Genomic DNA, 16,929 nt, shown 5'->3' on the forward strand with positions numbered 1-16,929 from the left:
TAGCTACTCGGGAGGCTGAGGCAGGAGAATCACTTGAACCCAGGAGGCAGAGGTTGCAGTGAGCCAAGATGACGCCATTGCACTCTAGCCCAGGCGACAGTGCAAGACTCCATCTCAAAAAAAAAAAAAAAAAAAAACTGAACTCTAAGTGCAGGTGGCAGATTAAATTTAAGCCCTCTCCCTTCCAATTAATTTTTTTTCAACTTTTATTTTAGATTCAGGGGGTATAGGTACAGGTAGGTGACCTGCATATATTGCATGATGCTGAGGTTTGCAATATGGATGATCCCACCACCCAGGTACTGATCGTCATACCCAAGTTGGTTTTTCAATCTTTAGCTCGCGCCCTCCCTCCTCCTCTAGCAGTCTCCAGCTTCTACCTTTGCCATCTTTATGTCCAAGCACCCAAGGTTTAGCTCCCACTTATAAGTGAGTGAGGCGGGAAATTAAAGAAAAATAAAAGTAAAAAGAAAGATAAATAAGCTTTCCTGTATTAGGTTGACTTGTCCCAGAGGCAGCAACAGGCACAGCCCAGACCCAGGAAAAGCCTTGATAATATTATCTAATGTGCTCTGGAGATTCTCCCAGCACTCGACACAGGAAGAAGAAAAAACAAATTTTCCTTTGTTTTATGGAATGAGTTTATAAATTCCTGTTCTCTGTAACCAGTGACTTCAAGTATTCTGTTTTATCTGAGAAGTACCACAAATGTCATGAGAAGCCTGAGTAGGCCTGAACTACAGCTGCCTGGGCACCATAGTGAAGATTATGAGATAAGGCCAGGCAAACCTAGATCACGGACATCTGGGTTGCTTGGCAATGGTCATGTGGAATCCTGAGTTTGTCCTGCCTCTGTATCCCTGCTTTCACGCCACTGTAAGCTTGCTTCAAGCTAGCCCACTCCCTTTTGTGAAGTGTGTATAAAAGTCTTTGTTCCGGGCCCAGTCTTTTGGACACTGAGTCAGCTGGGCCTGAGTGTACTCAATAAAGATTCTCCTGTTTTAACCCCAGATCGCTCTCATCCTCCCGAATCCCACAACATGGGAACATGAGCCTACCAAGTAATTCATAGGAGCCTGTAGTATTGCTTGAACACAAGCACTGTGTCAAGCAATATACCAGAATGTAGAAAATCCTAAGCTAAGTCCTATAATATTTAACATCCAAAAGAAATGTGAATATTTACCAACATTTTCCCAGTATTTCCTGGCATTCATTGACAAGACTGCTAAATTAAGAGGGTATTTTTTTCACATCATATTTATATCTGAACCAATCAAACAATATTACTAAAAACTACTGATCAGCACATAAATACAGCATCAGTATGAAGAGAAGACATAACTCATTTACTCTTTCTTTTAAAGGACATCTACCTAGAGCAGAAATAAACATTTAAAAAGCACAAGAGAATACTAAAAAATTATACACAATCTTCACATTATAAATCCTCTTTCGGCTAATTAAAATTCTTACCTTATTGTGTACTGAGGACAACATGTTTGATTCATGACAGGTTTGTACACATATTTTCCACTTCTAAAATTATAAAAATAGTTTGTTAATGTCATATATTTTTCACTTGTACCAAAACAGCCTAGCACAGGAGCATTAAATTAAGTGTAAAAAATCTAATCAATATTGTAGAAATGTACGTAGGTTTAAGTACTATTCATAAGCTAAATAATCTTCAAAGTGCATGTACCAAACTTTAGAACTCTGCCTTTTATTTCCTAAAGCTTTACTTGAGTCCCCCAAGGTCAATCATCTCAGTTACCTTCTCACTAGCATCTGCCACCCCTGCTTTGCCTTTACCTGCCACCAATCCTCAATACCACGAGGGGGATGAGAGAAATGCCCACAATGCTGTGGGACTCATGTATGCGCTGCCTGTAACAACCACATTTGGGTATTCCACACGCACCAGCACAGAGTACCCAAAACCAAGCCGGTTCTTTCCACGCATTCCAGGTCTATGGGAGTAACGGAACTGTTCATTCTGTTCTCAAGTCAGAAAGCTGGGAGTCATTTTAGACTCCTCCCTGGAATTCACCTCTATATCCTGCCAGCAAGCTTTCCCCCGCTTTAAACCCTATCTTTAATTGTCCCCTCTTCTCTATCACCATTGCCACTAAGGTGACAGTCCTCATCATCATCTAGATAGCGCAATAACCTCTGAACTCATCTTCCTGCCTCTAGGACCACCCCCTCAAATACCTCTCAGCCATTTGAACAATCTTTTCTAAAACAAATTCCATCACATTTCTCTTACCATAAAATCCTTCTATGACTGCCTTCTACCTTTTAAAAGTTCTGGCCAGGCATTATACGTTCATACCTATAATCCCAACACTTTGAAAAGCTAAGCTGGAAGAACACTTGCAACCAGGTGGTCGAGACCAGCATGGGCAACAAAGCAAGATCTTACAAAAAACTGAAAAATTAGCCAGGTGTTGTGATGCACACCAGTAGTCCTAGAAACTGCAGAGGCTGAGGTAAGAGGATCACTTGAGTGTGGGAATTTGGGGTTACAGTGAGCTATGATGATGTCACTGTACTCTAGCCTGGGCAACAGAGTGAGACCTCGTCTCTAAAAAAGAAAAAAAAGTTCTTTATCATGGCATACAAAGCCCTTTAAAATCTGACCTAAGTCTACCTTTTGAATCTCATTATTAAGTTTAAGGAAAGTTGTGATGTTTCAGCTGGTGCTCCCAATCCCACGTCTTTGGCGAGTATTAGCGTATTGTATTTACTATTACTTATATTTACACAAGGAACTTTACCTGAGAGTTACTTAAAAATCATCCCCATAAAAATAACTACTCAAAACAGGCCATGTGCGGACTTTAAGGAAATCCTTATTCAAATAAACTAACTGTTAAAGAAGACATTTTTGAGACAATCTGGAGAATCTAATAAAAAGTAGGTAACAGGTAACATCGAATAATTTTTATTAATTTTGTAAGATGAGATATAGCATTGTAGATAAGTTAAAAAGAAAAAAAGACCTCTCTTAGAGACACATACTTATTGCCGATCTATTGATAGGAAAAATGTCATAATAACCTACTGATGCAGTTTGTTGTTAAATTATTAAAAGGATGAGCAGGAGAATCAAACATTATTGGCAGAATGTTAATAACTGCTGAAGCTTAGTGATAGGTACCTGAGGTGCATTCTAATGCACTCTCTGCTTTTATAGATATTTGACATTTTTCTAATAAAGTTTTTTAAAAGAGAAAAAAATCACTACACAAAGAATATAATAAAAATTTTCTTAAACCTCTTTCCAACAACAGGAAAGCATTTTAAAGGCATGCTGTATTTTTCAAGAACTTGAGTAATCGTAGGAAGTCTCTTTGTATCTGGAAGCTTTACCTTCGCCATCCTCGGTCTATGAGATCCTGATAATCCTGTACTGTCATGGAATGTGCCCACATGCCTGAAAAAATAAGTAGTGTGTTAATTACGGCACGGTAACATTTTTCTTTTTTAAATTCAAAATGTGATTTTTTAAAATAGGAGTGTTTGGCTGGGCATGGTGGCTCATGCCTGTAATCCCAGCACTTTGGGAGGCCGAGGCAGGCAAATCACGAGGTCAGGAGTTCGAGACCAGCCTGGCCAACGTGGTGAAACCCCGTCTCTACTAAAAATACAAAAATTTAGCTGGGTATAGTGGCAGGTGCCTGTAATCCCAGCTACTCAGGAGGCTGAGGCAGGAGAATCACATGAACCTGGGAGGTGGAGACTGCAGTGAGCCAAGATCATGCCACTGCACTCCAGCCCTGGCGACGGAGTAAGATTCCGTCTCAAAAAAAAAAAAAAGAAAAAGAGTGTTTAGGTTAAAATTCCAAAACACTCAAATTGTCATATTGGATAAATGAAAAGTTTGTACATACTTCACATCTGTTAGTTTGGCATATATACAGCACAAAAAAAAAATGACATTATATATACTTTAATTCAATAAAACACATCAAAGTCATTATATCTATTTGAGAATTAGTCAATAGTCTCTATGACGTCATAAATTTAGGTCCTCACTGCAATTCGACTGCATCAGACCTTCAAAGTTTAATAATATCACCAATGATTTAACATACTGGTCTCTTCAGAAAACTTAACAAAATGTTTTGTACTTATTAGTTCTCCTGATTTATATATAGGTATATATTTACGGTACAGTCTTGAACATTAAAAATTGGAGAAAAGCATGTAACAATATTCCTTCTAAGTGTAAGAACTGAAAGTAGCTCAAATGCCAAGGAACAGGAAGATGATTACAGGGGCTATGATGTTGTCGACATGATGGAATAATTACACAACCACGAAAAAAAACGAAGTCTATGAGGAAACATTTAAAGGCATATCAGAACTAAAGTTAAGGCTTCATGAGACGGTGGCTCAAGCCTATGATCCCAACACTTTGAAAGGCCAACGTGGAAGATCACTTGAGGTCAGGAGTTCAAGACCAGCCTGGGCAACACAGTAAGTCTCCTTTTCCACAAAAAATAAATAATGATAATAATTATCAGGCTTTGTGGCCTGTGCCTATGCTCCCAGCTACTTGGGAGGCTGAGGTGGGAGAAGGCTTGAGGCCAGGAATTCAAGATTTGAGGCTGCAGTAAGCCATGAACGCACCACTGCACTCCAGCCTGAGCGAAGGAGCAAAACGCTGTCTCTTTAAAAAACAAACAAACAAACAAAACTAAAGTTAAAAAAGAAATGGGTCACTTACAGTGGCTCATGTCTGTAATCCCAGCACTTTGGGGGGCCGAGCTGGGTGGATCACCTGAGGTCAGGAGATCAAGACCAAGCCTGGCCAACATGGTGAAACCCATCTCCACTAAAAATACAAAAAAAGTAGCTGGGCGTGGTGGCGGACACCTGTAATCACAGCTACTCGGGAGGCTGAGGCAGGAGAATCCCTTTAACCTGGGAGGCAGCGGTCGCGGTGAGCCTAGATCACGCCACTGTACTCCAGGCTGGGCAACAAAAGTGAAACTCCGTCTCAAAATAAATAAATAAATAAATAAATAAATAAATAAATGGATTTTTCCCTTTTGTAAACAGTAAATCACATCAGAGATAAGTAAAGATAGAGACAGGCTTGATAGAGCAGGATATAGTGGGAAAAGCATGACACTGGAGTCCAACAGAAATATCCGGAAACCTGGCAGGCACTCACTGACACTAAGGAGTTACCCAATGAGCCTCAATTTCATCATCTGTAAATAAAAAAATAAAACTCACCTACCAACTAAGTAGATGCCCCATAATAAACAGTATTAAAATTAAAATCGAGATACTAGAAATTGATTATTATTTTCTCTTGATGGAAAGGCTGCAGGCAGGTTTCTTCGACAAAATGTGAAATACAAGACATTTATGTTAGCCAATTTCCTCTTACCACAATTACTGGGAAAAAATAAGTAATGACCTATTAAAACATTACTTTTAGGCACGTTTAATGTAACTTATTGATTTTATAAATATTATAGCCAAAATACAAAAATTCTGAAAAAAAGAAAGTAGAAATCCATATTACTCTAAGGCCGTATTACCACTGTCACTATTTGGTGTGCTTCCGGGCCTTCTTCCTTTCAGAACTGTAATCATGTCGCATAAGTCCTTTGCATCCTGTTGATTTCCTCCGTTTAACTCCAAACTGGAAGCATTTTTCCATTTAGTCTTCATAATCCTCACTTCTAATGATTGCATAACTGTCTACTCAAGACCGCTGCCCACAAGAAGCACTTAATAAACACTTTTAATGAAGGAGTAAATGCACACACCGTTATCAACCAAATTATTCCCCACTTATACCTTTTTCATGGAAAATGCCTGTGTGTTTTCATGCAAATCTCGTTTTCCACAAAGCTAGACTGTTCTACTAAAATAATAGATTGGACATTCTATATTGGCCAATGCATGGCAAGGGAGGAAATAAACACGATGTTTTGTTTACCAGCAACGAATCTCCCCCCAAGAAATCTGAATCACGATGAAAAAACCAAACAAACTTGTGGGCTGGCTTTGCTGTCGTCGGGGTGGGTGGAGGAAACACACGGCACATAAGCAAATGGTAAAAATTTCAAACAGATCAGGACAATCTCTCGCCGGTAGCGACCGCGGTCACCAGTTTCTTGTCTTTTTTTTTTTTTTAAACCCAGAGATGCAAGGGGCTCATCCTGTACATTCGTCCAGGGACGTCTGATTCACACAAGACCGGCACCTGTGTGCACACCCACAGCTCCTTCTGCACCGCGTCTCGCCCTCGCTCCCGGGACGCTCCCACCGCAGCACCCACCGATCCGCCCCGGCCATTAACTACTGCTCTGGGGCATTCCCTGGCACTGCACGCCGTCCTTCACCTCACACAATCTACCCCAGACGGGCGTCCGTCTCCCGACTCTGGGGAGACCACAACGATTTCGAGGGTCTGGGCACTGGTGGGGATTTTCCTGCAGAACAGGCACGGCGAAGTTGCCCCGTTAAGCTGGCGCCGCAGCCCTCCCGAGGGTGCCCCCTTCGTCTCGGCCGTGGTACTGGGGCCGCCCAGGGGCTCCGGCCCCCTCGCGTCCTCGCTGGGGGACCCCGGGATCCCGAGACCCGGGCGCCCGGCTTCCCACGCCCGCCGGCCCGGCTCGCTCACCATTGGAGCGGCTGCCCGACTCGTTCTTGCAGTAGCCGCAGCGGTAGAAGTCCTCGCTGGGGAAATAGTCCACGATGCTGGGCGAACCCCCAGCCCAGAAAGCCATGACCTCGGCCCCGCGAACGCTCAGGAGACCGGCTCAGCGTCGCAGCCGCCGCCGCCACCGCCACCCCACAATGCAGCGCGCCGCCCGGGAGCCCCCGAGGCTCACGCGAAGCCACTCGGGCGCCAGCAGGCCCGGCCGGCCCGGCGCCTCTTGGAGCTGACGCCGGCCGCGCCATCTTGACCGAGGGCAGCTTTCCATTATTTCCGTTCCTTCTCCGTAAGGGGCCGCCGTCGTCAGTGAGGGTGAGGCGGAGAGACGGAGCGGGAAGGGAAACAGGATGGGGAGAGTTGAGAGGGGAAGGGAAGCGGGAGTCGGGGCGCGAGTCCGCTCTTGCCCTCGCCGAGGGCCTGTCCGGGCGCGGCCGGCGCGCCAGGGGTTGGGCGCGAGGCGGCAGCGCCAGCTCCGGCGTCGAGAACACTCACCGCAGGACGCTTTGCCTTCCTTGGAGTCGCAGTAGCCGCAGTGGTAGCCGGCCCTGAGGCCCTTGTATTCCACCACCGACGCCATGGCCGCCGCGAGGGTCCGCTTGGGCCGACCACGCCTCTCGGCGCCCGGGGCCGACCTCCGCGAAGCGCGGGGGCCCGCGGCGGGAGGGGTGGAGAGCGAGGCCTGGCGCGGGGACCCGAGGGCGGGGATCGTGGTCGTGCCCCCAAGCCCTGCGTTTGGGCCAGTGCTTCCCACAGCTATGCGTTATCAGCCCCATTTCACAGGTAAGGAAACTGAGGACAGGAGGTTGTGATTATCCCAAAGTCATTTCCAGCGGGTCCGGATTGAAAGTTACCCTCTCAGGCCGCCCCTGGCCACCATAAGGAAACTGAGGACCGGAGGTTGTGATTATCCCAAAGTGATTTCCGGCGGGTCCGGATTAAAAGTTGCCCTCTCAGGCCGCCCCTGGCCACCGTGTATGTGACTTGCTGGAACTGCTTCCAGACCAGCTGGCACGCACTCCAGTGCCCATGAATACAAGAACACAAGCAGGTATTCCGTGAATGGCAAGGGTTCCCAAATTAAAGAACGGCTTTTAAAGGAAACAACTATCAAAGCTAGTTGCTGTCTTGTGCCACTAAGTCCAGTGCGACATAAAACTTTTGATAAGAGATGCTGGAAATACCGATTTTTTTTTTTAACTCTACAGACCAAACAAAACAATTTTCTAGGCTGAATCCAGCCCATGGGCCTGCATTTTGCAACCACTATTTTAAGGAAGATTTCTTAAGGAATGACAGTCTAGGGCAAAATATAAAAATGAGTTCCAGCAAGGTAATATGCCTTATCTTTCCCTCTGTGTGCACAGATAATTTAAGCCCGTCTGTCCTCATAGTTTTCCCAGTCAACAATAAAGCTGATTATGCAATATTTTTTTAAAGTGGTATGTTTTAAAAAGTGAAATCATGAAACCCAGAGAAATAGAAATAAACTGTTGAGGTGAGTTTCGACATTCTTGACCCGAAGGGCCTGTGTTGGATATGTACCTAGCTGGAGGAGGTTTCTTGGTGGCCTGGTGACTTGTTAATACTGCCAAGCATCGCTTGTGCCTCCCACAATCGGATGGCACCTAAGGAGTGGCCATGTAATATCCAGCAGTTTCTCAGGGGTTCCTCTAACTTCTTAGACTTGAAAGCTGCATGCTACGTCTCAGTATTCATGTTCTTAAGTCAAGCTTCATCCATTTTGTTCTTTATGGCAGATTTGACTATTCCCAGTCCTTTCCCAGACCAGCTCTCATTTTGAACAAAAGGAAAGCCTGTGAAATGCATCAGAAAGAGAGCAGAATATGCTCTGGACAGAAGGTGGACCGGGAGGCTTTTTGGTCTTAATATTCCTGTCCCACTTCACTTCCGTCCCTTTAAAGCCTCAACCTTATGCTAAGTCCTACACTAACCTCTGCCAGGGCACTTCAAGACATGCCAGCCTTGAAAAATAATGAGAATGTCCAAAGTCCTAGGCATATGTGTTGTTTTTCTTTTTCTTTCTTTTCTTTTTTTTTTTTTTTTTTTTTTGAGACAGAGTCTGACTCTTGCCCAGGCCAGAGTGCAGTGGCATGATCTTGCTTGGCTCACTGCAACCTCTGCCTCTTGGGTTCAAGCAGTTCTCATGACTCAGCCTCCCGACCAGCTGGGATTACAGGCGTGAACCACCGCACCCGGTTAATTTTTTATTTTTAGTAGAGATGGGGTTTCACCATGTTGGCCAGGCTGGTCTCAAACTCCTGACCTCAGGTGATCCTTCCGTCTCACCCTCCCAAAGTGCTGGGATTACAGTCATGAGCCACCGCGCCTGGCTTGTCTTTTCTTTTTGAGGCAGTCTCACTGTCACCCAGGCTAGAGTGTGGTGCCACAAGCAAAGCTTACTGCAGTCTCAACCTCCTGGGCTCAAGTGATCATCCCACCTCTGCCTACTGAGTAGCTGAGATTACAAGTGCACACCACCATGCCTGGCTAGTTTTTGCTTTTTTGTTTGTTTGTTTGTTTGTTTGTTTGTTTTTGAAACGGAGTCTGGCTCTGTCGCCCAGGCTGGAGTGCAGTGGCCGGATCTCAGCTCACTGCAAGCTCCGCCTCCCGGGTTTACGCCATTCTCCTGCCTCAGCCTCCCGAGTAGCTGGGACTACAGGCGCCGCCACCACGCCCGGCTAGGTTTTTTTGTATTTTTTAGTAGAGACGGGGTTTCACCGTGTTAGCCAGGATGGTCTCGATCTCCTGACCTCGTGATCCACCCGTCTCGGCCTCCCAAAGTGCTGGGATTACAGGCTTGAGCCACCGCGCATTTTTAATAGAGACGGGGTTTCATCATGTTGCCCAGGCAAGTCTCAAACTCCTGAGCATGGGAGCTTAGCCTGCTTTGGCCGTCCAAAGCGCTGGAATTACAGGCGTGAGCCACTGTGCCACTGTGCCCAGCCAGCATATATGTTAACTCCTTTAATCCTTATAGCAGTTTCACAAGTTAAGAAATGTAGATCAGAGAGGCTCAATAACTTGCCCAAGGTTAAAAAACTAGTAACGGACATTTGGAGTGAGAAAAGGTAATAAAGATAAAAGAAACTGAAATGGAAAAGAGATAAACAAATACTAGGTTTGGAACTGTGTGAGTTCCTAAATGTCTGCTTTGCTGAAGGTCAGAGGCAACTTTTTTGTCTTCCATGAAAAAAAAAATTAGCTTCATTTAGTTTCCCCTTTTGGGGGGAAAACGGAGGACACCATTAGAATGTCGTGAGATGCTAGCAATAGACAGTTGTCTGCTTTTCATATTCTTACTTGACAGAATAAAATGGTGATGGAAAATTTTTTCAGTTCCATTAACTTTTTTTTTTTTTTTGAGATGGACTTTCACTCTCATCACCCAGGGTGGAGTGCAGTGGCAACCTCCACCTCCCAAATTTGAGCAGTTCTCTTGTCTCAGGCTTCTGGGTAGCTTGGATTACAGGCGCATGCCCCACCACGCCCAGCTAATTTTTGTATTTTTAGTAGAGACAGGGTTTCACCATGTTGGCCAGGCTGGTCTCAAACTCCTGACCTCATGATACCCCCACCTCGGCCTCCCAGTCCTGTTGGGATTACAGGCGTGAGCCACTGCACCCGGCCCCCAATAACATTTTTTGTGTTCCCAGATGTAATATTAAGTCTACAAAGCACAAGTGTGAGGCTCGGCACTAGGCCCTGGTGATGTGAAGGATCTTTGCATGGTGAGGACAGGCTCAGATATGTTTCTTAAAGATAATAAAGTAAAACACATTCTCCTTTCCCTCTAAAGGTTTGTAAGTAGGTGGGACCTAAGTTAAGACAGACAAAAAAGGGTAAAATAACGATAATCTGAGGACAGAGAGGAGGGACACTTCAGGAAGCGGGATTGGGTTGTATGAGCAGAGGCAGGGAGGTGAACGGGAGCTGCAGGGTGCCGCAGGTGCCAGCAGAGTCCAGGAAGTGCTTTCCTCTGCAGGCCACTCACTGTCAGGAGCCCTAGATTGATCTCCTTTCCTCAGTTGTCTGGACCTGGCCATCCAGTGTAATAGATACTAGCCTCATGTGGCTGTTGAGCACCTAAAATGTAGCTAGTGTGACTGGGGAACTAAATTTTTTTGTTTTATTTAAATTAATTTGAATTTTATTAATTTATTTTTTTATTTTTTGAGACAGAGTTTCACTCTTGTTGCCCAGGCTGCAGTACAATAGTGCAATCTGGGCTCACCACAACCTCTGCCTCCCGGGTTCAAGTGATTCTTCTGCCTCAGCTCCCCAAGGAGCTGGGATTACAGTCATGTGCCACCACACCCAGCTAATTTTGTATTTTTGGTAGAGATGGGCTTTCTCCCTGTTGGTCAGGCTGGTCTTGAACTCCTGACCTCAGGTGATCTGCCTGCCTCAGCCTCCCAAAGTGCTGGGATTACAGGCGTGAGCTACCGCGCCCAACCCTAATTAATTTGAATTTTAAAACTACAGTAATACAGAATACACCAAGCAGGCATAAATGCCAAAAAGTCTACACAGGTGTATCATATATAAGCCAGCAGAAATCAAAGACAGATAATCTTGAAAGAAACCAGAGGAAAAAAAAGACCTTTCATATAGAGGAGCAACAATAAGAATTACATCACACCTCTCTTCAGAAACCATGGAAGCCAGGAGAGAGGAGAATGAAGTATTTAAAAAGTATCGAAAGAACAAAAAACAGCCTAGAATTCTATATCCAGAGAAATTATCCTTAAAAAGTGAAAGGGAAGACTATCTCAGACAAAAATGGAGGGAATTTGTTGCCAGTAGACCTGCTTTCCAAGAAATGTTGGAGAAATTCTTCAGAGAGAAGGCAAATAGGCCGGGCACAGTGGCTCACGCCTGTAATCCTAGCACTTTGGGAGGCTGAGGCAGGTGGATTACCTGAGCTCAGGACTTTGAGACCAGCCTGGCCAACATGATGAAACCCTGTCTCTACTAAAAATGCAAAAAATTAGCAGGGCATGGTGGTGGCACACACCTGTAATCCCAGCTACTCGGGAGGCTGAGGCAGGAGAATGGCGTAAACCCAGGAGGCGGAGCTTGCAGTGAGCTGAGATCGGGCCACTGCACTCCAGCCTGGGCGACAGAGCCAGACTCCGTCTCAAAAAAAAAAAAAAAAAAAAAGAACAAAAAACAGCCTAGAATTCTATATCCAGAGAAATTATCCTTAAAAAGTGAAAGGGAAGACTATCTCAGATAAAAATGGAGGGAATTTGTTGCCAGTAGACCTGCTTTCCAAGAAATGTTGGAGAAATTCTTCAGAGAGAAGGCAAATAGGCCGGGCACAGTGGCTCACGCCTGTAATCCTAGCACTTTGGGAGGCTGAGGCAGGTGGATTACCTGAGCTCAGGACTTTGAGACCAGCCTGGCCAACATGATGAAACCCTGTCTCTACTAAAAATGCAAAAAATTAGCAGGGCATGGTGGTGGCACACACCTGTAATCCCAGCTACTCGGGAGGCTGAGGCATGAGAATCACTTGAACTTGGGAGTTAGAGGGTGCAGTGAACAGAGATGGTGCCACTGTACTCCAGCCTGGGCAACAGAGTGAGACTGTCCCCAAAAAAAAGATGGCAAATAATGTGGCTCAGAAATTCAGATCTGCATAAAGAAAGGAAGAGCATTAGAGAAGGAATAAGTGGAGGTAAAAATATTTTTAACCTTAATTGATCTAACAGCAGTTGACCACAAATAATAATAACAACTTGTATTTGGGCCAGGCATGGTGGCTTACACCTGTAATCCCAGCACTTTGGGAGGCCGAGGCGGGCAGATCACCTGAGGCCAGGAGTTCGAGACCAGCCTGGCCAGAGTGGTGAAACCCCATCTCTACTAAAAATGCAAAAACTTAGCCGGGCGTGTGGTGGGCACTTGTAATCCCAGCTGCTCAGGAGGCTGAGGCAGGAGAATGGTGTGAACACAGGAGGCAGAGCTTGCAGTGAGCTGAGATCGTGCCACTGCACTCCAGCCTGGGCAACAGAGCGAGACTCCGTCTCAAAACAAAAACAAAAACAAAAAATTTATATTGCAAACTCAAGGGCAACCATTTAAACTATGGAAATAAAAAGTTAAAAAATAAACGAAAATAATTTTAAAAATAAATTAAAAAGCAAAAACACTTGAGGAGAAAAACTCAAATCATATTCAATGCTTAACTTAAAACCTGAAGAGGCAGGCCAGGCACAGTGGCTCACATCTGTAATCCTAGCACTTTAGGAAGTCGAGGCAGGCGGATCACCTGAGGTCGGGAGTTCAAGACCAGCTTGGCCAACATGGTGAAACCCCATCTCTACTAAAAATGCAAAAATTTAGCCGGGCATGATAGCACACGTCTGTAATCCCAGCTAGTTGGGAGGCTGAGGAATGAGAAATCACTTGAACCCAGGAGACAGGTTTCAGTGAACCGAGATCATGCCACTGCACTCCAGCCTGGGCAGCGGAGTGAGACTCTGTCTCAAAAAAATAAAATAAAATAATAAAAAATAATAAAAATAATAAAAAATAACAGCTGAAAAAGAGTGGAACAGAAAAAAAGAAAAGAAAAAAAAAAAAAACAAGAACAGAAAAAAGAAAATAGTAACATGGGCCAGGCATGGTGGCTCAAGCCTGTAATAGCAACACTTTGGGAAACTAATGTATGCCAAGTCTATCCCGCAGACCCTGGCTGACCAACAGATGAAATGAGTACTTAGACACAGGCATGCAGTGTAAGAGCAGCTAGTGGACTGCCCGGCTCAAGTGGCCAGAGTGCAGCTCTGAGAAGCTGGAGCTGCTTGCTTTTATTCAGTGCGGGTACAATGCCAAAATCCTGAAGCAAACACAATCTGTGGGTAATTAACATTTATTGTTCCCTTTCTGGGAGCGTTGTGCCAATATTCAAAGGTCAGTTCCTGGACAACATCAAACACACAAGCCTGATCAAGATAACTTCCCCTTCTCTCCCTTGCACATACTCCTCGCCCTCTGCCTCAGTGTTAGAGAACAGCCGCCTTCAGCTTTCTCCCAGAAGCTATGCAGAGCCTTCTGACCTTAAAGAAGACCTGCTCCTTTCCCTACCTTTCTCCTGCCACTCTGACTGATCTGCAAAAGTGTGTGGATCACTTGAGGCCAGGAGTTCAAGACTAGCCTGGCTAACATGGTGAAACCTCGTCTCTATTAAAAATACAAAAATTAGCCAGGCATGGTGGCGCACACCTGTAATCCCAGCTACTTGGGAGGCTGAGGCAGTAGAATCGCTTGAACCCAGGAGGTGGAAGTTGCAGTGAGCCGAGATTGTGCCACTGCACTCCAGCCTGGGCAACAGAATGAGACTGTGTCTCAAAAAAAAAAAAGTAACATGGCAAATATTAATCCAACTATATCAATAATCACTTTAAATGTCAGTGATCTCAAGACACCACTTAAAAAACTGTCAGCATGAATAAGCAAAACAAGACCCAACTATATGTTGTGTACAAGAAAACCACCTTACATTTAAAGACACATTTAGATTAAAAGTAGAAGGATGGGCCAGACATGGTGGCTTATGCCTATAATCTCAGCACTTTGGGAGGCCAAGGAGGAGGATTGCCTGAGGCCAGGGGTTCAAGACCCTGGCAATATAGCAAGACCCTGTCTCTACCAAAAAAAAAAAAAAAGAAGAATATTTTTAGCTGGGCCTGGTGGTATGTGCCTGTAGTCCCAGCTACTTGGGAGGCTGACATGGGAGGACCACTTGAGCACAGAAGGTTTAGCTTGCTGTGAGCCATGATCACGCCTCTGACGGCCAGTGTGGCCAACAGAGACCCTGTTTCAAAATAAGTAAATAAATGAGGAAGGTTATACCATGCTAGCACTAATTAAAAGAAACATAGAATAGCTATATTAATTTCAGAAAAAAATACTTCACAGCAAAGAAAATTAGGAATAAAGAAGGGCATTATATACGATAAAGAGGTCTGTTCTCTAAGATGGCGTAAATCCTTTATGTGGGTACGCCACCCAACAGAGTGGTAAACTACATCAGGCAAAAACTCATGAAACTACAAGGAGAAATAGATGAATCCACTATTATAGTAGGAGACTTCAACACCCCTCTGTCAGTAATTGATGCATCTACCAGGAAGAAAATCAGTAAAAACATAGTTGAATCAAATAACGTCATCAATCAACTAGATCTAGTTGACATCAGCAGAATTCTTCACCTGAAAGTTTCTTCTCAAACAACGTTCACCAAAGTAGACCACATTCTGGACCATAAAAAAATCAGCTGAACACATTTTGAAGACTAGAAAACCTGCAGTGTCTGCTTTCAGATCACAATGATTGAATTGAACTAGAAATTAATAACATTAGCCATGCACAGTGGTGTTTGCCTGTAATTCCACCTACTTGGAAGAGTGAGGCAGAGAATCACTTGTGCCCAGCCTGGGCAACTTAGCAAGACCCTGTCTAAAAAAAAAAAAAAAACAAACAAAAAAAATGACAGCTGGAAAATGCCAACATACTTGAAGAATAAACAACACACTTATAAATAATGCTTGGGTGAAAGAATAAGTCTCGAGAGATTTAGAAATACATTGAACTAGGCTGGGTGTGGGGGCTCATGCCTATAATCCCCATATTTTGGGAGGCTGAAGTGGGCAGATGACCTAAGGTCAGGAGTTCGAGACCAGCCTGGCCAACATGATGAAACCCCATCTCTACTAAAAATACAAAAATTAGCCAGGCATGATGGCAGCCGCCTGTAATCCCAGCTACTTGGGAGGCTGAGGCAAGAGAATCTCTTGAACCCGGGAGGCGGAGGTTGCAGTGAGCGGAGATCACGCCATTGTACTCCAGCCTGGGGTACAAGAGCGAGACTTCATCACAAAAAAAGAAAAAGAAAAAAAAGAAATATATTGAACTAAATGAAAATGAAACCACAACTTAAAATTTGTGGGATTTAGCAAAAGCAGCGCTTAGAGGGAGATTTATAGCAGTAAATGCATTCTTTAAAAAGGAGATCTAAAATCAAGATTCTACCTTTGAAGGCTAGAAGAAGACCAAATCCCAAATAAGCAGAAAGAAATAATGATAATTGGAGTAGAAATCAAAGAAATTAAATAGGGGAAATCGGTACAGAAAATCAGTGAACCCAAAAGCTGGTTCTGTGAAATAAAATTGATAAACCTCTAGTAAGGTTAAGGAAAGAGAGAGGACTAGTTACCAGTATCAGAGGTGAAAGAGGGACCATCACTACTGATCCATGGACCTTTATTATCCATTATCCATGAGTAATAAAGGGGGATATGGCCGGGCGCGGTGGCTCAAGCCTGTAATCCCAGCACTTTGGGAGGCCGAGACGGGCGGATCACGAGGTCAGAAGATCGAGACCATCCTGGCTAACACGGTGAAACCCCGTCTCTACTAAAACTACAAAAAAACTAGCCGGGCGAGGTGGCGGGCGCCTGTAGTCCCAGTTACTCGGGAGGCTGAGGCAGGAGAATGGCATGAACCCGGGAGGCGGAGCTTGCAGTGAGCTGAGATCCGGCCACTGCACTCCAGCCTGGGCGACAGAGCGAGACTCCGTCTCAAAAAAAAAAATAAATAAAAAAAAATAAAAAAAATAAATAAAGGGGGATATAATTAAAACTCTGTGCCCACAAATATGACCACCTAGAGAAAATTGATGGATTCCTTAAAAGAATCTGCCAAAACTCACCAAACAAGAAAAAGATCATCTGAATAGGTCTATATCTATTAAAGACATTTAATAAATAATTAATGACTGAAAACAGAATCACCAAGCACAGATGGGTTCCCTAGTAGATTCTACTTAACATTCGTGGAAGAAATTATACCAGTTATCTATAGTCTCTTCTAGAAAGTAAAGGGGATACTTTCTGACTCATTCTGTGAGGCCAACATTATTCTAATTCCAAAACCAAATCTGACAATGTATAGGAAGAATTATACACCACCACCAAGTAGGATTTACTCCAGGTATGCAAGACTGGTTCGATATTAGAAAAGCAATTAATGCAGCCCCTCACCTCAAATCAGAAAGAAAGTCATATGATCATATCAATAGATACGGAAATAGCATTTGACAAAATTCAGTACCCATTCATGATAAATACTCAGCAAACTAAAATTCAGGAGAACTTCCTCAACTTAAGAATATCTACTGAAGTCTTAACAGCTAACATCATACTTAATGG

The 16,929-nt window shown here is 44.2% G+C and overlaps 1 protein-coding gene across 10 annotated transcripts in view; it reads right to left on the reverse strand.

Moving 5' to 3' along the window:
* ATE1 (arginyltransferase 1) overlaps window positions 1-7,618 on the reverse strand; it is a 184,738-nt gene extending 177,120 nt beyond the window's left edge. For 3 of the 10 annotated variants that reach the window (XM_038009625.2, XM_038009623.2, XM_038009624.2), the window contains exons 1-3: window positions 5,565-5,668; window positions 3,379-3,442; window positions 1,477-1,539 (exon numbers count right to left, since the gene is read on the reverse strand). In XM_038009625.2, coding sequence (XP_037865553.1) covers window positions 1,477-1,539; window positions 3,379-3,442; window positions 5,565-5,619 — 182 coding nt within the window. In that variant the 5' untranslated portion in view covers window positions 5,620-5,668. Of the gene's footprint in view, window positions 1-1,476; window positions 1,540-3,378; window positions 3,443-5,564; window positions 5,669-6,655; window positions 6,846-7,183 lie in introns of those variants that run through there. The other 7 variants (XM_038009626.2, XM_073019405.1, XM_038009627.2 and 4 more) reach the window with 5 other exon arrangements.
* Window positions 7,619-16,929: the final 9,311 nt, after the last annotated feature.

The sequence above is a fragment of the Chlorocebus sabaeus genome, chromosome 9 (genome assembly GCF_047675955.1).
Source record: "Chlorocebus sabaeus isolate Y175 chromosome 9, mChlSab1.0.hap1, whole genome shotgun sequence".
Classification (NCBI taxonomy): Eukaryota; Metazoa; Chordata; class Mammalia; order Primates; family Cercopithecidae; genus Chlorocebus; species Chlorocebus sabaeus.